This window comes from Lepidochelys kempii, chromosome 2 (genome assembly GCF_965140285.1).
Source record: "Lepidochelys kempii isolate rLepKem1 chromosome 2, rLepKem1.hap1, whole genome shotgun sequence".
Taxonomy (NCBI): domain Eukaryota; kingdom Metazoa; phylum Chordata; order Testudines; family Cheloniidae; genus Lepidochelys; species Lepidochelys kempii.
In genome coordinates this window covers 218,591,648-218,618,856 of record NC_136381.1, presented here as the reverse complement: position 1 = coordinate 218,618,856, position 27,209 = coordinate 218,591,648, and the positions used below count along the sequence as shown (strand labels likewise).

Genomic DNA, 27,209 nt, shown 5'->3' with positions numbered 1-27,209 from the left:
TCCTCCAGGGGCGCTCGGCAATGCCATGGTTCCTCACGGGGCCCTTCTGATAGTAGGCACCACTCCCATTTGCTGGTGCCTCAAAAGAAGAAGAAGCCAGATAACCATTCTCCGGTTAAGCCTCGAGAAGTGCGACCCCAGGCGGGCCACTCCTCGGCGTCTCCTTCTGGGGCTGTGTTGACTCCTATCCAGGTGAGGCAGTCAAGTCCGGCCCCACCTCGATCTCCAGCACCTACACAGCAGCTTCAGCTCCTATCCACACCGGAAGCGTACCATGCCACCAGAGATCTCCTCCACTTGATAGCACCATTCTCATCAGCCAGGGAGGAACCCTCAGCGCCAACAGAGACCTGTCCTCCAGTGCATTCTAAGGGAAAGCCGGCTATGATGTCGAGGCACTCCCCTTCACCTTGTCCATCAACACCTACACGCTCCGACAGAGAGCCTTCTCACTCCCTGAGCTCTTGCCGTTCAAGACACCAAGGATCGGCTCCTCCGTGGTCTTCAGTGTCTGAGACCTCGGAGTCAAAGCCCAACTCCTATCGCTCAAGGAGCAGAAGCCATAGAGCGAGGTCGGGCAAAAACAGAAAGGAGCATCAGGTGTGTCCTCTGCAGTGGCAGAACCCGCCTCAGTGGCCCTTCTGGACTCCCTGGGCTGATCACCAGGGCCAGGGAGAACCCCAGGGCCCACGCTCAGCGACATCTTCAGTCACCTCCACCACTTACATACTGCCTTCCGGTGTGCATCTGCACCCGGTGCCTACGGTCCCGAAGCCTTTTCCTCCAGCACCGTCATAGACTCCAGCACCATGCTTGGCTCCGTCTTCAGCATCAGCCTTCACAACGTCAACACACCCATCTCCCACACCTGCACTGTTGATGATGTCGACCTCAATGCAGGCACTTACGGCTCAGGTGCCGATGTTGGCACCGTGCCCCCCCAACCCCGGGGGCCCCTGTGAGTGTGCCGATGCAGCTCCCTCCTGTGAGACTGATGCCGACGTTGCATATGACACCTACTGCCTCCTCACCACCTCCTCCAACGTTGCCCTGAGAGTCACGTGACCTGTCCGGGGCAGACGGCAGGGAGCTTCCACCACTGGCACACGCTTTCTCCTCCTCATCGCCGGATGAAGCATTGGCAGGGACGTCGATAGCCCCTGCATTAGAGGACAGCAGAGTTTTACAGTAGTTACTCTACAGGGCTGCCCAAGGCTTGGGCATCAAGGCTGAGGAGGTGGTTGAGGACACAGATCCCATGGTGGGCATCCTAGCATCCTCGGGGCCCTCACGGGTAGCGTTACCCTTCATAAAGATGGTGGTGGACACCACCAAAACTCTATGGCAGATGCTGGCATCTCTGCCACCCACTACCAAACGCAGTGAGCGCCGGTATTTCATCCCCTCCAGAGGCTTTGAGCATCTCTACTCCCATCCGCCTCCAGACTCATTGGTTGTCGATGTGGCTAACCAGTGGGAGAGACAAGGTTTCCAAGGTCCTTCCCCAAAGAATAGGGATGCTAAACGGCTGGATCTTTTGGGTAGGAAAATCTACTCCACTAGCGGTCTACAACACCATATTGCTAACCAGTAGGCCATTGTGAGCAGGTACTCTTATAACACCTGTGCTTCCATGGTTAAGTTCACTGAGCTCATCCCTTCGGACTCTCAGTCAGAGTTCAGCGCCGTGGTGGAAGAAGGGAAATTAGTCTCCTGTGCTTCACTGCAGGCAGCCTTAGATGCTGCCACAAGAGCCATGGCGACAGAGATGACTATGCAACGGGGGGGGCCTGGTTGCAAGTCTCAGGGTTACTCTACAAAGTCCAACAAAGGATTCAGGACCTCCTGTTTGAAGGTGATACTCTGTTTTCAGAGAAGGCATACAAATGGCTTCAGAGCCTAAAAGATTCTCGAGCCACCCTCAGATCCTTGGGCTTGCATACCCCCGCCACACAGTGCAGACACTTCTGTCCACAACCTCCTCAAAAGTTCCAACAGCAGAACCGCCAGGACAACTCTAGGAGGAGTAACTGGAGTGGTAGAAGAAAGCAACAACTCTCTGCTAACCAAAGCCGGCCCAAACTGCCCTCTGGCCCTAAACCGGCATTTTGGAGGTGCGATTGAGGACAGCGCACCAGACCAGAGACTGGATTCGCCCTGCCTTACCTTTTCCTCACGACGATCCCCTTTCTACTGTGCATGGTCCCATATAACTTCCGTCCACTGGGTGCTTTGCACGATAGAGTGGGTATAGTCCTTCCAATTCTGTGCCTTCCCGTCCTTCCTCCCCCATTCCCCGTCCCTCTTCAGGGACCTTAGTCAACAGCAACTTCTCATGCAGGAGGTGCAATCACTCCTAGCGCTAGGGGTTGTGAAGGAGGTTCCACTGGAGCACAGGGACAAGGGTTTCTATTCCTGCTATTTCCTAATACCAAAGGCCAAGGGTGGCCTAAGGCCTATCCTGGACCTGCGCGGTCTCAACAAGTTTATGAGGAAACTCAGGTTCTGTATAGTTTCCTTGACCTCCATTATCCCTTCATTGGATCCAGCAGACTGGTACACCACCCTCGACTTGAAGGATGCGTATTTTCACATAGCAGTAGCGTAAAACCACAGAAAGTACCTCGGGTTTGTGGTCAACGGTTCCCATTACCAATTTACGGTCCTCCCTTTTGGCCTGTCAGCAGCACCTCAAGTCTTCACGAAGTGCATGGTAGTCATCACCACCTTTCTGCAGAAACATCAGGTACAGATTTTCCCATACCTCGACGACTGGCTGATCAAAGGCCGATCCAGGACTCAGGTGGAGGCTCGGGTGGCATTCATCAAAGCCACCTTCGAGAATCTGGACGAGGCGAAATTGACTCTGTCCCCGGTCCAGAGGATAGAGGTCATCAGGGCAATTCTGGACTGAACCCAAGCCAGAGCATTCCTCCCACAGGCGAGATTCCAGACCCTCGACGCCATGATCCAGGGACTCAGGCAGTTCTCCACCACCACCACGAGAAATTGTCTCAAACTGCTCGGCCACATGGCCGCCTGTACATGTGTGGTTCGACACGCCAGACTCAGGCTTCGGCCGTGCCTTTTGTCAGTGTACAGACCCGCCAGGGACAGCTTGGACAGGATCGTGACCCTGCCTCGACCCATCCTCAACTCGCTCCTGTGTGGACGGACTCTCAGCAGGTGTGCTCAGGAGTCCCCTTCACCGCCCCACAACCATCCCTGACTCTAGTAATGGATGCGTCAGATTTGGGATGGGGGGCTCATCTGGGGGACCACAGGACTCAGGGCCTTTGGTCACAGTCAGATCTCCATCTTCATATCAATGTCAGGGAGCTCAGGGTGGTACGCCTACCGTGTCAGTCATTCCTCCCATATCTAGCAGGTCATGACGGACAATGCTACCGCGATGTTCTACATCAACAAATGGGGGTGCACGTTCCTCTCCCCTGTGCCAGGAAGCCCTCAGGTTATGGGACTTCTGTATAGAGCACTCAGTCAATCTACAGGCATCGTACCTTCCAGGGGTCCAAAACGAGCTGGCGGTCACCCTCAGCAGGTCTTTTCACAGCCACGAGTGGTCTCTTCACCAGGACATCGCATTGTCACTCTTCCAGAGGTGGGGCTGTCCCCTGATCAATCTCTTTGCTACATGATGCAACACGAAGTGTCAGCAGTTCTACTCCTTCCAGAATCACAGTCCGGGCTACACAGTTCCTTCTCCACTGGGAGGGTCTGCTTCTATATGCCTTCCCACCCATACCGCTCGTCCACAAGGTCCTGCTCAAGATCCGCAGAGACTGGGCTTGGGTCATTCTCATAGCACCAGCCTGGCCCCACCAGCATTGGTGCATGTCTCTCCTAGACCTGTCGGTGGGTGCCCCAATGACCCTGCTTTTCCCAGACCTTCTCACGCAGGATCAAGGGCGGCTCCAGCATCCAAACCTGCAGTCGCTGCATCTCACAGCCTGGAGGCTCCATGACTGGACCCGTTCAAGCTTTCCTGTTCAAAACTAGTCAGACAGGTTCTTTTGAGCAGTAGGAAACCCTCCACTAGGGCCACGTACCTGGCCAAGTGGAAGAGATTTTCAATTTGGTCAGCTCAGTGCAACTTTCTCCCAGCGCTAGCCTCAGCGCCCAAGATTTTGGATTATCTTTTCCACCTAAAGCAGGAAGGTCTCTCCTTGTCTTCTATAAGAGTACACCTGGCTGCCATCTTGGCTTTCCACCCGGCGGTACAGGGCTGCTCGGTTTTCGCTAACCCCCTGGTCAGTCGCTTCTTGAAGGGCCTTGACAGGTTGTACCCACATGTCCGCCAGCCGGTTCCTGCTTGGGACCTTAACTTGGTCCTCTCTGAGCTCATGAGGCATCCCTTTGAGCCTCTGGTAACATGCTCCCTGCTCTACCTCTCCTACAAGGTCACGTTCCTGGTGGTGATAACTTCAGCCCGGAGGGTGTCTGAGCTTAGGGCTCTAAAATCCGAGCATCCCTACACCGTGTTTTTTAAGGACAAGGTTCAGCTCAGACCACATCCGGCCTTCCTTCCGAAGGTAGTATCGCAGTTCCACATCAGCCAGGATATTTTCCTCCGTGTTCTACCCAAAGCCTCATGAGAGTAGCAGGGAGAAGAGACCCCACACTCTCAACGTCCGCAGAGCGCTGGCCTTTTACATAGAAAGGACAAAACTGTTCAGGAAGTCGGCACAGCTCTTCGTCACAGTAGCGGACAGAGTGAAGGGCCAGCCTGTTTCAACACAGCGGATTTCATCATGGACTGTGGACTGTGCTACTGCAATAACGGCGAACTCTACAGGAGCACAAGCTTCATCAACAGCTTTTCTGGCCCAAGTCCCCAGCCAGGAAATCTGCAGGGCGGCTACATGGTCATCGATACACACTTTCACTGCTCACTATGCAATTACTAGACAGGCCAGAGATGATGCAGCCTTTGGTAGAGCAGTACTCCAGTCAGTGGATAGCTCCGACCCCACCTCCTAATTTTGCTTGTGAGTCACCTGATTGGAATCAACATGAACAAGCCCTCAAAGAAGAAAAAACAGTTACTCACCTTCTCGTAACTGTTGTTCTTCGAGATGTGTTGTTCTTGTCCATTCCAGTACTCACCCGCCTACCCCTCTGTCGGAGTAGCTGGCAAGAAGGAACTGAAGGGGTGGTGGGTCGGCAGGGCTATATATTAGGCACCATAAGGGCGTGACTCCAGGGAGAGCCCAGGCGTACATGACGGACGTTGCTAAGGGAAAAATCTTCCAGCCATCGTGCATGTGCGCGTGCATGCACCTGATTGGAATGGACATGAACAACACATCTCGAAGAACAACAGTTACTAGAAGGTGAGTAACCGATATTTTTTTGAGTTCAGTTTAATTTGAAATGTAGGAATATTTCAGTGGAGGAAGCAAAAAAGAATAATTTCACATCTTTAGAATAAATATAGGGAACAGTATTTTGAAAAATTAGTGTTGTAATAGTAACGTCAAAAGAGTCAGAATAGTGTTTTGATGAGAAAATGAATGGATTTCAATTTTCTCAAGTGATGTTTTATTATAACTATATATGTACATGGATGATGCCTCCAAACACACATTGCTTAGCCCCTATGGGTATGTCTATACTGTGAAGAAAAACCTATAGCGCTGAGTCTGAGAGCTCGGGTCAATATTGGAAGAGACCGAGCTCTCAGCTCTCTAGTCCAATATTGGAAGGTTAAAGGACTAGAGACCGAAGTATTAACCCTATGTTGCATCAGAGAAAATGAAAACTTTCTGGATGGAAGTCAGCATTTGGTACTGCAGTGCAGCACAGGGAAGAAAATTGCCAGCATGTGACTTCCAGAAGAAGAAAGAGGAGAACTCATGTATCCCCAATGCAGATAGAGGTAAAAACCCGTTTTCAGGCTCTCTGCGCAGGTACTACGGCAGAGAATGGTTTGGAAGAGTCATCTGAGGGAAGGGATCAGAAGGAGACCTCATCAACTGGAAGGCATGGGATGCATTGTTCTAGGGATGGGGGTTCCATGACCACCACTCCCAAGAGGAGGAGAAAGGTGGTGGTGGTCAGCGACTCCCTCCTAAGGGGGATGGAGTCATCCATCTGCTGTCCAGACCAGGAACTGGTACCGCTTGCCTGGAGCTAGAATTCAGAATGTGATGGCGTGTCTGCCGAGACTGATCAAGCCCTAGAACCGCTACCCCTTCCTACTTCTCCACGTGGGCACCAATGATGCTACCAAGAATGACCTTAACTGGGTCACTGCAGACTTATGTGGCTCTGGGAAGAAGGATAGAGGAGTTTGGGGTGCAAATCATGTTCTCGTCCATCCTCCCTGTTGAAGGAAAGGGTCCATCAAATTGTGGAAGTAAATATGTGGTTACGCAGGTGGTGTTGGAGAGAGGGCTTTGGATTCTTCGACCATAGGATGTTGTTCCAGGAAGAAGGATTGCTAGGAAGACATGGGATCCAGCTAACGAAGAGAGGGAAGATCATCTTCGCAGGCAAGCTTGCTAACCTAGTGAGGAGAGCTTTAAACTAGGTTCACCGGGGACCTAAGCCCTGAGGTAAGTGGAGAAGTGGGATGCCAGGAGGAAACACAAGGAGGAGGGTGCAACAGGGGAGGCCTTCTGTTTCATACTGAGAAAGTAGGGCAGTCGGCTACTTATCTTATGTGCCTGTACACAAACGCAAGAAGCCTGGGAAACAAGCAGGAGGAATTGGAAGTCCTGGCACAGTCAAGGAACTATGATGTGATTGGAATAACAGAGACTTGGTGGGATAACTCACATGGCTGGAGCACTGTCATGGATGGGTATAAACGGTTCAGGAAAGACAGGTGGGGGAGAAAATATGGAGGAGTTGCACTGTATGTAAGAGAGCAGTATGATTGCTCAGAGCTCCAGTATGAAACTGGAGAAAAGCCCGTTGAGAGTCTTTGAGGTAAGTTTAGAGGCGAGAGCAACAAGGGTGATGTCCTGGTGGGTGTCTGCTATAGACCACCAGACCAGGAGGATGAAGTAAACAAGGCTTTCTTTGGACAACTAACAGAAGCTTCCTGATCACAGTCCCTGGTTCTCATGGGGGACGTCAATCACCCTGACATCTGCTCACAGGCCCTGGTTCTCATGGGGGACGTCAGTCACCCTGACATCTGCTGGGAGAGCAATACAGCAGTGCACAGACAATCCAGGAAGTTTTTGGAGAATGATGAGGACAACTTCGTGGTGCAAGTGCTGGAGGAACCAACTAGGAGCCATGCTTCTCTTGACCTGCTGCTCACAAACAGGGAAGAATTGGTAAGGGAAGTATAAGTGGGTGGCAACCTCAGCAGCAGTGATCATGAGATGGTTGGGTTCAGGATCCTAACAAAAGGAAGAAAGGAAGAGCAGCAGAATACAGACCGTAGACTTCAGAAAAGCAGACTTTGACTTCCTGAGGGAACCGATGGGCAGGATCCCCTAGGTGGCTAATTTGAGAGGGAAAGGAGTTCAGGAGATCTGGCTGTATTTTAAAGAAGCCTTACTGAGGGCGCAGGAACAAACCATCCTGATGTGCAGAAAGAATAGCAAATATGGCAGGCGACCAGCTTGGTTTAATAGAGAAATCGGTGAGCTTAAACACAAAAAGGAAGCTTACAAGAAGTGGAAACTTGGACAGACGACTAGGGAGGAGTATAAAGATATTGCTTGAGCATGCAGGGATGTAATCAGGAAGGCCAAGGCACAATTGGAGTTGCAGCTAGCAAGGGATGTGAAGGGTAACAAGAAGGGTTTCTACACCTTGGGTAAGTTAGCAACAAGAAGAAGGTCAGGGAAAGTGTGTGATCCTTACTGAATGGGGGAGGCAACATAGTGACAGATGATGAGGAAAAAGCTGAAGTACTCAATGCTTTTTTTGCCTCAGTCTTCAAGGTCAGCGCCCAGATTGTTGCACTGGGCAGTATAGTATGGGGAGGAGGTGAGCATCCCTCAGTGGTGGAAAAACAGCGTAAGTACTTATTTAGAAAGTCCATGGCGCTGGGTGCAGTGCATCCGAGGATGCTGAGGGAGTTGGCTGATGTGATTGCAGAGCCGCTGAAAACTCATGGCAATTGTGGGAGGTCCCTGACTATTGGAAAAAGGCAAATATAGTGCTCATCTTTTAAAACGATAGAAGGAGAATCCAAGGAATTACAGATCTGTCAGCCTCACCTCAGTCCCTGGAAAAATCATGAAGCAGGTCCTCAAGGAATCCATTTTGAAGCACGTGGAGGAGAGGAAGGTGATCAGGAACAGTCAACATGGATTCACCAAGAGCAAGTCAAGCCTGATCAACCTGATTGCTTTCTATGATGAGATAATTGGCTCTGTGGATATGGGGAAAGCAGTGGACGTGATATACCTTGACTTTAACAAAGCTTTTGATATGGTCTCCCACAGTATTCTTGCCAGCAAATTAAAGAAGTATGGATTAGATGAATGGACTATAAGGTGGATAGAAAGCTGGCTCAACAGGTATTGATCAACGGCTCAATGTCTCGTTGGCAGCTAGTATCAAGCAGAGTGCCCCAGGGGTCTATCTTGGGGCTGGTTTTCTTCAACATCTTCCTTAATGATCTGACTGATGGTATGGATTGCACCCTCAGCAAGTTTGCAGGTGACACTAAGCTGGGGGGAGAGTTAGCTACACTGGAGGAGTAGGGATAGGGTCTATAGTGACCTACACAGATTGGAGAATTGGTCCAAAAGAAATCTGATGACGTTCAACAAGGACAAGTGCAGAGTCCTTCACTTAAGTTGGAAGAATCCCATGCACTGCTACAGGCTGGCTAAGCGGCAGTTCTGCAGAAAAGGACCTGGGGATTACAGTGGATGAGAAGCTGGAAATGAGTCAACAATGTGCCCTTTTTGCCAAGAAGGCTAACATTTTGCCAAGAAGGCTAACATATATTGGGCTGCATTAGTGGGAACATTTCCCGCAGATTGAGGGAAGTGATTATTCCCCTCTATTTGGCACTGGTGAGGCCACATCTGTAGTATTGTATCCAATTTTGGGCCCCCCACTACAGAAAGAATGTGGACAAATTGGGGAGAGTCCAGCGGAGGGCAACTAAAATGATTAGGGGGCTGGGGCATATGAGAGGAGAGGCTGATGGATCTGGGCTTATTTAGTCTGGAGAAGAGAAGAGTGAGGGTGGATTTAATAGCAGCCTTCAACTACCTGAAGGAGGGCTCCAAAGAGGATGGAGCTGGATTGTTCTCAGTGATGGCAGATGACAGAACAAGGAGCAATGGTCTCAAGTTGCAATGTGGGAGGTCTAGGCTGGATATTAAGAAAATCTATTCCACTAGGAGGGTGGTGAAGCACTGGAATGGTTTACCTAGGAGGTGGTGGAATCTCCATTCTTAGAGGTTTTTAAGGCCTGGCTTGACAAAGCCCTGGCTGGGATGATTTAGTTGGTATTGGTCCTGCTTTGAGCAGGGGGTTGGACTAGATGACCTCCTGAGGTCTCTTCCAACCCTAATCTTCTATGATTCGATGATTCTATACTTTTTGACTATTCATATGGGATTTAGTATAAAACAATTCAAAATAAAGTGAAGAAATATGAATTGCAGGAAGTTTCCTAGAATGTTAGATCTGTGACTGATCAGTTCATTGAGGTGAAATAATGTGGCAGAATTTTAAAAGATTCAATAACATTATTACCACTTACCTATGGCCAAAAATATGTTCTCTTCTTGAATGGGTGAATTCCATAGAGCTGAATTTGGTGGTTTTCAGTAGTCTAATCTCTTTAGAAATCTGGCAGGTTTATTGCACAAAGCTAATAAGAAATAAGCACTGAGTTGTTGTAGATCTATGGGAATAGGCTCTGGTTTCCATGCACTGAAACTCTCTTAATCATAGAATCATAGAATTCTAGAATATCAGGGTTGGAAGGGACCTCAGGAGGTCATCTAGTCTAACCCCCTGCTCAAAGCAGGACCGATCCCCAATTAAATCATCCCAGCCAGGGCTTTGTCAAGCCTGACCTTAAAAAGTTCTAAGGAAGGAGATTCCACCACCTTCCTAGGTAACACATTCCAGTGTTTCCCCACCCTCCTAGCGAAAAAGTTTTTCCTAATATCCAAGCTAAATCTCCTCACTGCAACTTCTCTCTCAATTTCTTCTCTCTCCTCCTCCCCACCTCCCAGGGATGGAGATTCCAGTGCTCAAATAAAAACGATACTGATCTTTGAGTATGGGGGAACAGCATTTCTCCTACCCCAGTTGTCAAGAAGTATGTTTGTAGACAGTAAGGGGGGTCCTCATGCTCCTAGATCAGGAGAGTATTGTGTCTGCTTTCTTCATCAGGAATGATAGGAAGGGTTCTGTTTTCCCCTATGTATTAGCAAATAACTGGAAAAAAGTAGAGGACATTTTGATCTAAGTGGGAGCTCCCTAAATCACACCTATAACAATTCTTCGGGAGAGGAGATGGAGGAACACTTGTGCTCAACAGGCCCCTCTCCCCTTATGTCCAACCTGGCCTCTTTGAGACATTTCTTTCCTGGCTGACTGACAAGTCCTACCATGGCTTCCTAATGCCTACTGAGATTCCACACATGGTGGTGTTAATGCTCTCCGTGTGGATAGCTTTCTTTCCCTGCTTCTGCATATACATAGTTCATGCATAGTCCAGCATGAGAGACCACTTTTACTTCTAATAAACTAAAAATGTCATCCATATAAACATCCTCTTCCTGTAAGACTTGCAAAATCTCGCTAATTTTCCTTTGTAAGATTTCTAGGGGGCTTGTGATACCAAATGAGAAGATTTGTTAAAGGGGAATATTCTATATCCGAGTCAAGAGGATGGAATAGAAGTTGATAAAGTACTGGTAGGCACTGAAGAAAAACACTCAAGTGAAAAAGAATTCAGTTACATTCAATTATATCACATGAAGGCAGACAACTAAATATTAGCCAATTTTATAAGTGCTTGTATACAAATGTTAAAAGTCTCAGTACTAAGATGGGTGAACTTGAATTGCTTGTTTTAAATGAGGATGTTGATATAATAGGCATCACAGAAACTTGGTGGAATGATGATAATCAGTGGGACATGATAATACCAGGGTCTGACATACTCGGGTACAATCCCGACTAATGAGTAGCTGTGTCCCCCCTGACCCTGTGACCTGGGTTGCCCTTAACAGTGCCTTGCTCCTGTAATCTCCTGCTGGACTGCTTACAGCCTCCAGCGTGTAAGTCGCTCCTAGTTATGTGTGTATTTGTGCTTCAGCCAGCCAGCTACAACTTGGCTCTTACTAGCCTTGATTATGCTGCCGGTGACCTCAATGCACATCCAGTCCCAAATTTCCCCCTAGAAACATATATCCTGTATTGCCCCACCCTCTCCTGGACAGTACAAATATATTGAGTCTATTATTCCTGTAATGGAGTATGCACACAACTTGTTACCAAATGTAGTTACTCAGACGTTTGAACTTGAACACACTGGATTAGATAAAATAAGTTTATTAACTACAAAGATATAGATTTGAAGTGAGTACAAGTACTTAGACATAAAAGTCAGAAATAATTACAAGAAAAATAAACATAAAACATTTACTGGTGCCTAACTTAACAAACTACATTAGATTCAAAGAAAAGTTTTCTCATCACATGCTTTAAGCAATCTTACTGACCAGACTCTTGAGGTCAGGACCACTCCTCCAGAATCCAGTGGCTGCTTCCTTTGTCTCTTTAGGTGCAGTGAACGAATGGGCAAAAAGAGAGAGGGGGGTGCTTTGGAGTGTTTGTCCCTCCTTTTTATAATTTCAGACTCCCTCTTGAAAAATATTTCCAGCTGAAAACCAGGAGCCAAAGAGGCTGTGTGGAAGGATATTCCCTGCTGTTTATTCAACTGTTTGAACTTCGTTTATCTTCCCTGACTGTTTTGACTTTTTTACTGCTTAAATGCAAATTAAGGCAAGCACACATTCCTTTCTTAAGCACGCACCTGATTGACAACTTCTGTCTGGGCAGGGTTGTGGCGTTAATAACAGCATATACTGGAATCTTATAACTACACATACAATGTTGGCACACATATTTTACCAGGACAATACTAACCAGCAAATTATGAGTTTTTAAATGATATCGCACAAGACTTGCCTTGTACAAAAAATATTACAGTGTCACACAGGGTACAAAGTGTAGGAAAGTGTCTCATAGGGTTCTGTCACACATGGTACAAAATATACAAGAAAGAGTAGGTCACACTGTTGGGGGAGTGGTGCTATCTGTGAAAGAAAGAATAACGTCAAATGTAGTAATAATCTTTAGAAAAAAAATAAGAAGACCAAATAAATGCTACCCTGGCTAAAAAGCAGACTTAAAGAGGTGAGTAGAGGCAAAAAAGCATTCTTCAAAAATAGGAAGTCAAATCTGTCTGAGGGTATGTCTACACTACGAAATTAGGTCAAATTTATAGAAGTCAATTTTTATAGAAGCGATTTTATAAAGTTGATTGTGTGTGTCCCCACTAAGCGCATTAAGTTGGCAGAGTGCATCCACAGCACCTTGGAGAGCGTCGACTGTCAGAGAATTGCACTGTGGGTAGCTATCCCACTGTTCTCGCAGTCTCCGCCACCCACTGGAATTCTGGGTTAAGCTCTCAATGCTTGACGGGGCAAAACATTGTCGCGTGTGGTTTTGGGTACATGTCATCAGTCACCCCTCCCTCCGTGAAAGCAACGGCAGAAAATCGTTTCACGCCTTTTTTCCGTGTGGACGCCATACTGCTTTCAGCAGACGGTGCAATAGGACAGCAAACCATCGTCATCCACCGCTTCCGCTGCAACTCTGCTCTCCTGCAGATGCCATACCACGGCAAGCGTGCAGCCCGCTCATCTCACCGACACCACTGCTGTTGTGTCCTGGTGCTGCTGGCAACGGATGGTGCAGTAGGCCTGCTAACCATCGTCATCCGCTGCAACTCTGCTCTCCTGCAGACACCATACCACGGCAAGCATGGAGCCATCTCAGATCACCCTGGCAGTTATGAGCATTGTAAACAGTGTGTGCAGAACCAGAACCAGAACCTGCAAAAGCAGGCGAGGAGGCGACGGCAGCGTGGTGACGAGAGTGATGAGGACATGGACACAGACTTCTCTCAAAGTACGGGCCCTGGCAATTTGGACATCCTGGTGGCAATGGGGCAGGCTCATGCCGTGGAACGCCGATTCTGGGCTTGGGAAACAAGCACAGACTGGTGGGACCACATAGTGTTGCAGGTCTGGGATGATTCCCAATGGCACTTTCATGGAACTTTGTGACTTGCTTTCCAAGATGAAAGTAGTACTCACAGTTCACAAGCGAGTGGCGATAGCTCTGTGGACGCTTGCAATGCCAGACAGCTACCGGTCAGTCAGGAATCAATTTGGAGTGGGCAAATCTACTGTGGAGGTTGCTGTGATCCAAGTAGCTAACGCAATCATTGAGCTGCTGCTATCAAAGGTAGTGACTCTGGGAAATGTGCAGGTCATAGTGGATGGCTTTGCTGCAATGGAATTCCCTAACTGTGGTGGGGTGATAGATGGAATGCGTATCCCTGTCTTGGGACCGGACCACCTTGGCAGCCAGTACATAAACCGCAAGGGGTACTTTTCAATGGTGCTGCAAGCACTGGTGGATCACAACGGACATCAATGTGGGATGGCCGGGAAAGGTACATGACGCTCCCATCTTCAGGCACTCTGGTCTGTTTCAACAGCTGCAGGAAGGGATTTACAACCCAGACCAGAAAATAACCATTGGGGATGTTGAAATGCCTATAGTTATCCTTGGGGACCCAGCCTACCCCTTAATGCCATGGCTTATGAAGCCGTACACAGGCACCCTGGACAGTAGTCAGGAGCTGTTCAACTATAGGCTAAGCAAGTGCAGAATGGTGGTAGAATGTGCATTTGGATGTTTAAAAGTGCCCTGGCACAGTTTACTGACTCGGTTAGACCTCAGTGAAACCAATATTCCCATTGTTATTGTTGCTTGCTGTGTGCTCCACAATATCTGTGAGAGTAAGGGGGAGACGTTTATGGCAGGGTGGGAGGTTGAGGCAAATTGTCTGGCAGCTGATTACGCGCAGCCAGACACCAGGGCAGTTAGAAGAGCACAGCAGGTTGCACTGTACATCAGAGAAGCTTTGAAAACCAGTTTAATGGCTGACCAGGCTACGGTGTGACAGTTCTGTTTGTTTTTCCTTGATGGAAACCTGCCTCTTTGGTTCACTCTACTCCCCTGTAGACCAACCACTCTCCCCCCTTCCATCGCCGCTTGCAGAGGTAGTAAAGTCATTGTTGTTTCAAATTCATGCATTCTTTATTAATTCGTCACACAAATAGGGGGATAACTGCCAAGGTAGCCCGGGAGGGGTGGGGGAGGAGGGAAGCACCGGGTGGAGTGGTGGAGGAGGGAAGGACAAGGCCACACTGCACTTCAAAACTTACTGAATGCCAGCCTTCTGTTGCTTGGACAGACTGGGGTGGAGTAGTTGGGTGCCCGGAGAATCCCCCCAACCCCCCCGTGTTCTTGGCGTCTGGGTGAGGAGGCTATGGAACTTGGGGAGGAGGGTGGGCGGTTACACAGGGGCTGCAGCTGTGGTCTATGCTCCTGCTGCCTTTCCTGCACCTCAAGCACGTGCCGGAGCATATCAGTTTGATCCTCCAGTAGCCTCAGCATTGCATCCTGCCTCCTCTCATCACGCTGCCATCACCTCTCCTCTTGCTCGTCCCTCCTGTCCTCGCGTTCATTTTCTGCTTTCCTGGACTCTGCCATTGTCTGCCTCCACGCATTCTCCTGAGCTCTTTCAGTGCGGGAGGACTGCGTGAGCTCAGAGAACATTTCATCGCAAGTGCATTTTTTTTGCCTTCTTATCTGCACTAGTCTCTGGGATGCAGATGATAGGGGGAGCGTTGAAACATGCAGCTGCGGGAGAAAAAAAAGGGAGAGTAGTATTTAAAAAGACACATTTTAGATAACAATGGGTAGACTCTTTCACGGTGAACCAAGCTGTTAACATTACATAGCACCTTCATAACACGTGGGAATGGATTCAAATAGCAGCACCCTTATTTCCCATACCACGCACCCTTTGGGTTGTCCATTTAAAATGGGTTGTCCATTTAAAAGGAGGGGCTGCTGTTTTCAGGTTAACGTGCAGCACAAACCCAACTAACCACCCCCTCCCCCCCGCCACAATTCTCTGGGATGATTGCTTCACCCCTCCCCCCACCGCGTGCTAACAGCAGGGATGATTTCTTTTCAGCCACAGGCAAACAGCCCAGAAGGAACGGCCACCTCTGAATGTCCCCTTAATAAAATTCCCCTATTTCAACTAGGTGACCATGAATGATATCACTCTCCTGAGGATAACACAGAGAGACACCGGGACCATACACTGCCATGCTTTGTTATGCAGTGACTCCAGACTACGTGCTACTGGCCTGGCGTGGTAAAGTGTCCTACCATGGAGGACGGAATAAGGCTGCCCTCCCCAGAAACCTTTTGCAAAGGCGTTGGGAGTACGCTCCATCCCCAGACACGTTAACAGATTTTTCCAGTAGCTGTACTGGCTGCGAATGCATCCCAAGTCTTCAGGGCAAATTAATCATTAAACACGCTTGCTTTTAAACCGTGTATTATATTTACAAAGGTACACTCACCAGAGGTGCCTTCTCTGGCTTCATGGTCTGGGAGGGTATTGGCTCCAGGGTGATAAACAGTTCCTGGCTATCAGGGGGAATGGTTTCATCCTCTGCCTCCTAATCATCTTCCTTGTTCCCAAAATCCTCATCCCTGTTGTGTGAGACTCCCTCCTTGCAGGAGTCCACTTACAGGGGTGGAGTAGTGGTAGGGGCACCCCCTAGAATTGCATGCAGCTCATCATAGAAGTGGCATGTCTGGTGGTCTGACCCGGAGAGGCCATTTGGCTCTGTGGTTTTTTTGGTAGGCTTGCCTCAGCTCTTTAATTTTCATGTGGCACTGCTATGGGTCCCTGTTTTAGCCTCTGTCCATCATGCCCTTGGAGATTTTTTCAAATATTTTGGCATTTCATCTTTTGGAATGGAGTTCAGATAGCACGGATTCATCTCCCCATACAGCGATTAGATCCAATGTCTCCCGTTCGGTCCATGCTGGAGCTCTTTTTCGTTTCCGGGACTGCATGGTCACCTCTGCTGATGTGCTCGCCACACTGGCCAAACAGGAAATGAAATTCAAAAGTTCCTGGTGCTTTTCCTGTGTAACTGCCTAGTGGATCTGAGTTGAAAGTGCTGTCCAGAGTGGTCACAATGGAGCACTCTGGGATAGCTCCCGGAGGCCAGTACCGTCAAATTGCATCCACACTACTCCAAATTCGACCTGGCGATGTCAATTTCAGCACTAAGCCGCTCGTCGGGGAGGAGTACAGAAATCGATTTTAAGAGCCCTTTAAGTCAACAAAAATGGCTTTGTCGTGTGGACGGGTGCAGAGTTAAATTGATCCAACACTGCTAAATTCTACTCATAGTGTAGACCAGGGCTGAGGAAAAGAGAAAAGAATGTAAACTCTGGCAAGTCAAGTGTAAAAGTATAATTAGGTAGGCCAAATCAGACTTCGAAGCACAATTAAATAAAAGAGATGAAAAACAACAGCAAAATTGTTTTCAAGTAAATGAGAAGCAGGAAGGCTGCCAAACAATCACTGGACAATCAAGGAACTAAAGGAGCACCCAAGAAAGACAAGGCTGTTGTGGAGAAGATAAATGAATTCTTTTGCATTGGTTTTCACTGCAAAGGATGTGAGGGAGATTCCCACAACTTATACATTTCTTTTAGGTGACAAACCAGAGGAACTGTCCCAGTTTGAGATGTCAGTTGAGGAGATTTTGGAACAGATTGATAAATTAAACAGTAATAAGTCACCAGGACCGGATGGTATTCGGCCCAGTGTTCTGAAGAAACTAACTGTAGTATGTAACCTATTGCTTAAATCAGCCTTTGTACCACCAGATGACTGGCAGTTAACTAATGCTGATTTTTAAAGAAGGTTCCTGAGGCAACGCTAGCATTTACAGGCTGGGAAGTCTAACTTCAGTATCCGGCAAATTGGTTGAAACTATAATAAAGAACAGAATTATCAGACAGGTAGATGAGCACGATATTTTGGAAGAGTCAATACAGCTTTTGTAAAGGGAACACATTACCCTCAATCTACTAGAATTCTTTGAAGTGTCAGCAAGCACGAGGACAAGGGTGATCAGGTGGATACACAGTACTGTATACTTGGACTTTCAGAAAGTGTTTGACAAGGTCTCTGACCAAAGGCTTTTAGGTATAGTAAGCAGTCATAGAATAAGAGGGAAGGTCCTCTCATTGAACAGTAGCTGGTTAAAAGATAGAAAACAGAGGGTAGGAATAAATGGCCAGCATTCACAAAAGAGAGAGATAAATAGTGGGGTCCCCCAGGAATTTGTACTAGGACCAGTGCTATTAAACACGTTTGTAAATGATCTGGAAAAAGGGTTAAAGAGTGAGGTGGCAAAGTTTGCAGATGATACAAAATTATTCAAGTTAGTTAGATCCAAAGCTGAATGCGAAGAGTAACAAACTGATCCCACAAAACCAGGTGACTGGGCACCAAAATGGTGGATGAAAGTCAATGTTGATAAAAAAAAATAATGCATGTTGGAAAAAATAATCAAATTCCTGCATATACAATGATGGGGTGTAAATTAACTGTTACCTCTCAAGAAAGAGATCTTGGAGTCATCGTGGGTAGTTCTTTGAAAACATCTGCTAAATATGCACCAGTAGTCAAAAAAAGTTAACAGAATGTTAGGAACCATTAGGAAAGGGATAGATAAACAAAATATCATAATGCCACCAGATAAATTCATGGTATGGCCACATCTAGAATATTGTGTGCAGTTCTGGCCGCTCTATCTCTGAAAAGATATATTAGAATAGCAAACAAAATGATTACGGGTATAGAACAGCTTCAGTATTACAAATCCAAAGAAATAAGCATAATTTACCTTCGCTTGGACTAACTCCTTGATTCTTTGCTTCAGCAGGCACACTTGTGCTGTCTGGACCAACCACCTCTGTCCTGTATTCTCCCTTGCCATATCGGCCATGTTTCTGCCAAGTGACTTAAGTGCATTTAAGAGTTAATTTATTGTGCTTCTATTTTCCCCCATTGAATTTTTTTCTTTGCTACTTTTCAGACCAAGCTTCCACTACCTTCTTGTTGGGTGACTTGCATTTTTCCTAGTTCTGACTGCAGTGGCATTTGTGCCACCAATTCCAGAGTTTACTCAGAAGTTCTCTGTACATTTTTTGCAAATTTCTCATGTACAATCTCAACTAGATAGTTTGGTGTTCTTCTTGACTGATATAAAAGTTACAATGCTCATTTTTTTTGTAACAGGTCTCTTATAAATCTATCTCAGGTACTTTTTGGCCCTTGTTACCATAGCGTCTGAGTACGTGACAATCTTTAGTGTATTTATCTCCACAATACCCCTGTAAGGAAGAGAAGTTCTGTTATCCCCATTTTACAAATGGGAACTGAAACACAGCAAGACTAAAGGTCACACAAGAAATCTGTGATGGAGCAGGGAATTGAACCCACGTCTTTTGAGTCCCTAGCTAGTGCCTAACTGCTGGATCATCCCTTTGACCTGTTTTATAAAGACTTCTGCTTTGTCTGTGCCTCTACACTCCTTGGGAATACATGTGTATTACTGAAATACAATTTATCTCTTACAGTTAGCTTTTATCCAAGTAGGATTAGATCACATGTTTTCCTGACTCATCAACCTGTGCTCTAATAAGTAGACAGTGCTGTCTGTTGGCTTGTCTTCTGGTCTGACCAGAAATGATTTGAGACTAATGCTCAGGATGTTTCCAGTTTTAGAAAACACAAACGCCAAGCCAACGAAAACATGTGTTTGCTTTATATCAGAGCAGTTAGCTTTATATTGGAATAGCTACTCATGTTCTTGTGCCCCAACTACGGGAACTGGTGTAAATCACAGATTAAACAGCAACCTTTGTTAATAGTATGTTTTAGTAAGAGAAATGTGAGTCTCTTTACATTGTGAGTCTTAATACAATGTGGGGCATATCTACCATAATTCAGCTTTGTTGATTTAAAAATGCACTGGTATTTGAATTAAATTAAATATATTATTGTTCAGCGTTCTCTTTTCAAAACACAATAGCACTGATGTTTTTCAGTTGCTTACATTACTTAATAATGCCCTTGTTTGCATTGAAATTCATAGCAGCAAAGCTGTTTCTGTTAAATCTATTTTAGGCTCAACTTTGTAAACATTTCCTTTCCTCATGATAAAAAAAGCATCCAGGTGATTTACGGTAAATATGCCATAGTTACATTTTATTTTTAAACATTTGCTTTTAATATTTAATTTTTTAAAAGAAAATTTCATTTGACTTTTTATAACCTGGAATTGTGTTGCAAAAATTCTGTTTTTTATAGGCGGTAAGTTAGTACAGCTTCTTATCTTCAGACCATATAAAATATATATTAATAAATGAATAACAAAGTACACATTTTTATTTCTTGCTGAAACAAGTTGTGCTACTTCATTTAAATTATTTTCAATGTTTGTATGCTAATTTAAAATTTAAATTTCATTATTTAATAGTTGGCATACTATTTCAGGAAATTTATAATACTTTCAATAACCAATATTTAAAATACAGATTTTGGGAAATGAAAAAATTGCTGCTGATGATAGAATTTTGGTAGGATTTGCAGTAAAATGCATTGAACAATGTATTTTAGTATAATCAAAAAAGATTTCAAAATTAATTTGATGTCACTGATATTAACAGGTAGACTTGAAATTTCAATTCCATATATTAGGTTAACATCTGCATTTATGACTGAACATCTTGGTATGACACGTATTATTTTGTTCTGTATATGAGAACATATGAAGATGACTTCACATCTTGTGACTTTTCTTTGATGAAGCTTGTTAATAGCATACATTAACAATTGCTTACTTTTGAAGTTCTGACCATGAATTTATAATTTTTTGGAAATACAACAAGGGGTTTTTCATCTGTATATAAAAAAAATTGCTAATATGTACTTCACAGCCTATACAACTTCATTTGTCTTTTAATGTCTTCTGGACTTTAAAAAAATGTATCTAGTGTGAATTGAATTGTCCACAATCTTTAAAAGGGTCTATTGATTTTCAGAGGAAACCCTTCTTGCGAGTCTGTCAGAAAAAGCTGCCAACACAGAGCAAATTCCGCACAGTGTAATTGGCAGAGATTAGAGGCTGCAGCAGCTATAATAATGAATAGATTCAAGATCAATGGGGGTAGGATTAAAAAATGGTGAAAGAGTAGAAGAAATATCTTTCCTAAATATGAAAGATTGCTTCCAAATAGTTTAGATCCCAAATGACTTAAATGACATGAAAAAATAAATAAAATAGGCTGTGTATCTGGCAAGGGCAGCTACTTGAATATCTGTTATTTTGGGAAAATTACCTTACATTTTTGTGGAATTGTTTTGTTCCTGTATTGTATTTTTACCAAAATATTTTACTTTTGCTTTGTGGTTGATGTTGTCCATATAAAATCTTTCTCTTCCAGGCAGTGCTCCGAGTGTGACCAGGCAGGCAGCAGTGACATGGAAGCAGATATTGCCATGGAAACCTTACCAGATGGGACCAAGAGATCAAGGAGGCAAATTAAGGAACCAGTGAAATTTGTTCCACAGGATGTGCCACCAGAACCAAAGAAGATTCCAATCAGAAACACGGTAAATGACAACTTAATTGTGATTGAATAGATCATATTCATAATTATTTGGCTTAGTATTTGTAAAATTGGGACCTTTAGGGTACGATGAATTAGCGCTGTATTTAAATAATGGCAACCTATGACATTCTAATATGGTTGTAAAAACTATTTTCTCTGATTATTAGATACTTAATTTTTTGTCTCAAAAGGTGATTTACTTGACTTCTGAGGAAGTACCTAAAATAATAATGCTGGTAACTGTGTACTTCAAAGAATGGTAGAGCAAGCTTTCCCTTTAAACTGTAGGTTGCCAAGTCAAATAAAATAAAATTCACCACAAGTAGGTAACAGCCAGAAATCTTTATATTTTGACTGATGTTCTCTGGTCTATGTGAAATAGTCAATTTGTGTCACCTAACCCACCACAGTTGGCATGATTTGTCATCCTGCTTGGCAGTTTCAATGAATAGCCATAAAGAATAAATGATTTTTACCCCCTAGCAGTGGTTTATCTAAGATAATAAAGAAGAAGATTACACCTTTTCTACTTCTTGTCTTGAGGGGAGACAGAGGTCTTCGTTGTCAGGGGCTGTCACTTGGGTTTATTTTATACACTTGGGTATATTTTATTTTTTTTAAAGTGAGAAATAGTCAAAGTTGCATTGTACAGATAATGTTAACTTGATTCTTCACAGTACTTGGTAAAAGAAGAAGTAGCGATACTTTGGTACTTGAGATAAGTTCTAAAGGATACTTTGCAAAAGTAATCAATTTGATATTACCCGTTATATTATTAAAAGGTAATTAATTGATTAATTTTGCACGTGTGAGTGTGTGTGTGTGTGTGTATGTTTATAAAAATGTGATTTTCACAGTTAGTGTAATGGATTCCTCTAACAGCCATGGCAGCGGGGATAAAAACAATAGTTTAAAAATTTTTGGTATGTCTCAAAAACACTATGTAATGTCATTATATATTTATCATTTATCATTTGAACCTTTATGTGTTCCATTTTGCACAATTTTATATATGCTTTAATGTGCTTTAGAGTGTGCTGTCTAACAATATACTTTGCAGTGCTTCTGCTCTCAAAACCCCCCCCACCAAAAACAAACGAACAAAAAAGCAACCATTATTGGATGCTTTTAATAAACAGAAATTTTGTTTTTTTTACTGGCAAAGCAAAAAGCCTGTAGATCATTCCCTTGAAAGCGGAGCTACTATTAATCGTGACTGTATTCTCTTATCATTTCCCACCGTACGCCGATCCTTCAAGATTTGTTTTCCTACATGTTTCTAATTAAAGGCTTTTATTGGATTTTTCATTATAATACAATACTGCATAACAAGATTAATAGAGAACTTGAAAAAATATCCATAAATACAATCAAAGGTATAATTTTTTCTAGAATACAGTCCTTTGGTCTCTCACCTGTCAGGTTTGGGGCTGTGTGGCATCTGCGACCCTTAGGTTGTATATGAACTATGGTTCATCTGCAAAAAGATATACCCAAAATAACTACCGCTGCCTCTTCCCCCCTCACCCCATCTCAGACTAGCCATATCCATTGTTTATTACATGGCGTTACTAGATTTTCTTAAAGCAATCTGCTTTGGAGTCTCATTATGCTTTGCTTATGTTGTCCAGCTAACCTTTGATGTGGTTAAGCTATGAATTCTTACGATTGCTAGAAGTTTTTATCCACATCAGAATCTTCACATTGGGATTGTTTTTTGACCTGCAGAACCTGTTGTCAAAATTTTGAGCTCCAATCCAAGGAATGCTTTCCTTTCCTGTTCCAGCAGTTAGGAAGAACTTTAAGAATCATTCAGGACATAGGGGCTAATTCAGTTCAGCCTGTAGGAATGACAAGGCCAGGAAGAGAGGGCACATGAATAAAGCAAAGAACCTCTTTGCATAGGAAGAAAATAAAAGTTTCTTCAGCTTGAAGGAAAGTTCCATTTCTGACTGATAGGCTCTTGAAATCATCTTAATGAAATTAAATCATCTTATTTTTTTTAAAATGTCACCCTAGTTTTGAAAGCTTTAAAGTGATAAGGCTTAAAGAATCAAGCAATGAAAGGACATAGGAGTAGTGGCTCCTATTCTCAGGGAGGAGTCTGAATCAGATTTTTCATTCCCCTCTCCACACTCCCTCAGGTGACTATTATAGTTGTAAATCCTGAACACCATCATGAAAAAATGGATTATCTGAGGGAAAAGATGGATTTGTGGCAAAGGCACAAAACTAAAATCGGGAGATATGTTTTTTGTTTCAAGCTGTGACAGATGCTTTGCTGAATCATTTAATCTTACTATTCCTCAGTTTCCTCATCTAAAAAATGTGGCTAAGCCTCATGAGGGTGAGGCTAAGTTTAATTAATGTTTGCAATGCATTTTGAGATCCTTGGTTGTGTGTTAAAGTGCCCTCGGGAACCAGCAGGATCTACACAGACCAGTTAATGCACAACTCATTAGTACTCTTTAGAAATCATATCTTCGTAGTGTGTATTGCCACACCATGTGTAGAATCTAAGAAACTTTGTCATTGTTGACCTTGAATGTTACTATTATGTAAGTTTAAGAGTCTGTGATGCATTCAGTATCTCACACCACATGGCCAATTTCATCATTCTGTAATCTCTTAGTTTTAAGACTTAATTGTTTCCCTTTTCCGTGCCTTTGGAGATGGTGGTAATTCAGTAGTTATTCCTCCTACTCTGATTTTGCTAATCTTCAACTTTATCTCAGAGCCCTTTCAGTACAGATTGTAATTTCTGATGCATGTTGACTCAATTCTTGGCCTCAGTGATTTGATCTTTAACTTCTGTCCTGTTGGATAAACCTTGAAGAAAATCTTGTGAAGTGGAGACAGTGTCTTAAACTGAATCTGTGAAACTGTTGTGGCAAACAAATACAAACTGTGTATTTCTTCCTTTGTAAATTTTTAAAGTTGATTCACCAGATGCCTTACCCATCTTGTGATGGTTTGTTGATGTTATCATGTGAATAATGCTTTCTGTGGACATGAAGCTGCTGTACATCTTAAAAAAAGAATTGTCCTTGGAACAAGGAGAATCAACTCCTAGCGTCCATCTTTTCTTTTTTTATTCATGTTAAACTATTTTAACACTCCTTTTGAAGACTGACCATGCATGAGGGAGAAAAAATATCTGGTCATGATAATTGGTTTATTACATTTAATATTTATTTAGATGTTGAAGTGGAGCTGCTTCCCACTTAATTAGATATAATTGTGAAACTATTGGCAAAGCATAAATAATGTACTTCATGACCTTCATACCTCTACCTTTTCCACCTTTTTTACCTCCCTACAGATTTTTTTTTTCAATTCATTAAGCTCAGTTTGAAAAATGATTGAAAATCTCCCTTACCATGTGTGTAGCACGGAGCCTAGGACCTTTATGTAGTAATTAAAACAACATGTCAGGCAGGGGCTGGCTTTTTGTTGTGTCTTTGTACAGTGCCTAGCACAATGATGGCTTGATCCCTGATTGGGCCCCCCAAGCATTGCAATATAAGTGGTGGTGATGTTGAATTAGCTGTTGCTAAGGGCAAGAGGACAGTATATGCAACATAAAGAAGGTAATATACAGCACTTGTTAATTATCAACTTAAAAAAAACCTTATTAACTGTGTGAAATAACTAATGTGCATTTGTAGGAAGGTAAAAATACAGGAATTACTATACCTGATTAGACCACTGATATCTGGAGCAGAAACCTGTCCCTGAGAGTGACCAGTAACCAAGGCCCTACATTTTTGTTTTTATTTTGTTTAAAATTTCCCAAGAAATATACAAACTTAAAAAAGGTGAAAATCAGTGTAAGAAAATTAACTTCACAGTTTTCTGGGTAAATATCAGGGTTAATATATGGAATACAAAAGAAAAGGAACAAATAGAGAAAAATAAGACTTTTTCTGGATCCTGGTCCCTGCTTCAGAAGGAGAGATGACAGCTTGGTAACGTGGGCGGCCAAGGTAACTGAGCTGCCATCTCTCCTCTGGAGTAGGCCCACAAGAGGTGGAGGAGGCAGTTAGAAGAAATGACATGCTTGCCTCCTTCATTTCTTCCATTTCCAGGTCCACTTTGGGCCCATTCTGAAAGGAGAGATGGTGGTTAAGTTACCTGGGCTGCTCAGGTTATTGAGCTGGGTGGCATCTCTCCTTCTAGAGCAGAGAGCTGGGTCCGGGGAGTTCTGGCACTCTTTTTGTTTTTTTAAGGACTAAAGCACTGATGTACGCATGCACATCTGTATGTATCTTCCAATACACTGTCTTATATTAACAGACAGCCTTGTATTTACACTTAGATTAATTTATTAACATAAACACATCTACCTAATGTAAAGTATTTGATTTTTGTTAACATAATCCATATTTTCATATATTTGAGCGGTCTGAAATTCAGGTCAAAGGGAGTAAAAAACTGAATAATAGCTTTTGTAAAAGCCAGAAATTTTACAGTAAAAATGGGCAAAAAGCAACACAGGAGGGTCTTACCAGTAAAACATGCTTCACCCCATAGTAAAAAAAAGGGTATTACTTTCCCATAATAGATGTTTCATCCTGCCAGGGGTAGGCAACCTATGGCATGCATGCCAAAGGTGGCACACGAGCTGATTTTCAGTGGCACTCACACTGCCCGGGTCCTGGCCACCGGTCCAGGAGGCTCTGCATTTTAATTTAATTTTAAATGAAGCTTCTTAAACATTTTTAAAACATTATTTACTTTGCATACAACAATAGTTTAGTTTAGTTATATATTATAGACTTAGAGACCTTCTAAAAACATTAAAATGTATTACTGGCACACAAAGCCTTTTAAATTAGAGTGAATAAATGAAGACTCGGCACACCACTTCCGAAAGGTTGCCGACCCCTGGCTTATGCCCTGATGCATGAGGGTTATGTTATAATTTTTTTTTTAATTATGCAACCTATCTAATGTAATTGTGAATGTTTGCTTATCTACATCTTCTCCTTTTTCTAATCTTTCTAAGCTCCTACACTCAGTGATGCTTTGTACCAGTGAGGTCTGTAGGTTAATTATTGACATTGTTTAGGAGAAAAGGTTTTCCTTTTATCCATTTTAAGTGCTACCTTTCAGTTTCAGATTCCCTTTGTTCTTGCATTATGTGGGAAGGTAAATAGGGACATTTTGTATGTTTCCTCTTATTCATCATCTCTCTAAATTGAACCATCCCATTCTTTTCAGTTTCTCCTTGGAGAGAAATCCTTGCAAGCCTTTAACCATTTTCATCCTTATAACTGGACTGAGACTATCTGAGCTCCCTAAAGCAGAAGTTAAACTGTGAATGAGGTGCTCTGTTGGCCATATTCTGGATTAGCATGTACAAAATATAGATTTGCAATCCATTACTGGACTGGTGGGAATTGTAAGCAATGAACTCATCTTAGAGCAGTGGTGCCCAAACCTTTCCTGTCACAGCACCCCTTACCAGTAATGGAATCTGTCTGCACCCCTGCTCCTTTACTGCACAGTTGGCTCAGTAGAGGAGCTTGGGTTGAAGGCAGAGCTGGGGACAGAACTGGGGATGGGAGTGGAGCGGAGCTGTGTCTGGGGCCGGGCTGGGGGTGGAGTGGCGCTGTGGCTGGGGGCAGAGCTGGGCTGGGGGCAGAGTGTTATGGAGTGGAGCTGTGGCTGAGGCTGGGCTGGGGATGGAGTGGAGCTGCAGCTGGGGCTGGAGCTGGGCTGGTGGCAGAGCAGGCGGCGGAATGGAGCTGTGGCTAGGGGTGGAGCGGGGCTGGGTGGAGCTCCCTCCCTCTGCCTCCTGTGGGGACTGGCCCAGGCCCCGCTGCACTCCCCCCGAACATTTCTCCACTCCACTCCGCTCCCAGCCCAGCTCTGCCCTGATTCCATCTAGCCCTCTAGTCCTGCACGGGGGTGGGGGGAGGGGGGGAGGGGGTGTGTGCCCCCCACAGTTTCGGGATCAGTGGCTTAGAGTAGTGGGTGTAAAGGTGGGAGGTAGAGAACATTTAATATCAACTCCTTTTTTCAGTTAGGAAATTTACTTAGTTGTTCAGAATGTATTCCAATCTAGTCTTATGTCAGAGCAATGAAGGTCAGGGTGATGATGCTTGGGGTGGGAGCAGAAATGTGCCAATACTTACAACTCCATTTGTAAGGGACACTAAGGACTTCCTTTCCACCTGGAATTGGGAATTATGAGAAGGAAGTGGGGAGATGGAAGCAGTAAGTGTTAAAGCGGCTGTTTTTTAAATCAGGATCATATTTTTCCCTCTTAGAGTGTGCTGTATTGGTTGCCCATTTGGTTGCTGCCTTCTATTCATTTAAAATGTTTGGATTTTTATTTGATAGTGCCTTTTAAAATATTTTGTGTAGACACTTGA

At 44.3% G+C, this 27,209-nt stretch overlaps 1 protein-coding gene across 7 annotated transcripts in view; it reads left to right on the top strand.

Moving 5' to 3' along the window:
* PHF14 (PHD finger protein 14) overlaps nt 1–27,209 on the top strand; it is a 301,795-nt gene that overhangs the window by 99,751 nt on the left and 174,835 nt on the right. For all 7 annotated transcript variants that reach the window (XM_073333845.2, XM_073333843.2, XM_073333842.2 and 4 more), the window contains exon 14: nt 20,662–20,830. In XM_073333845.2, the coding sequence (XP_073189946.1) occupies nt 20,662–20,830 (169 nt within the window). The remainder of the gene's footprint in view (nt 1–20,661; nt 20,831–27,209) is intronic.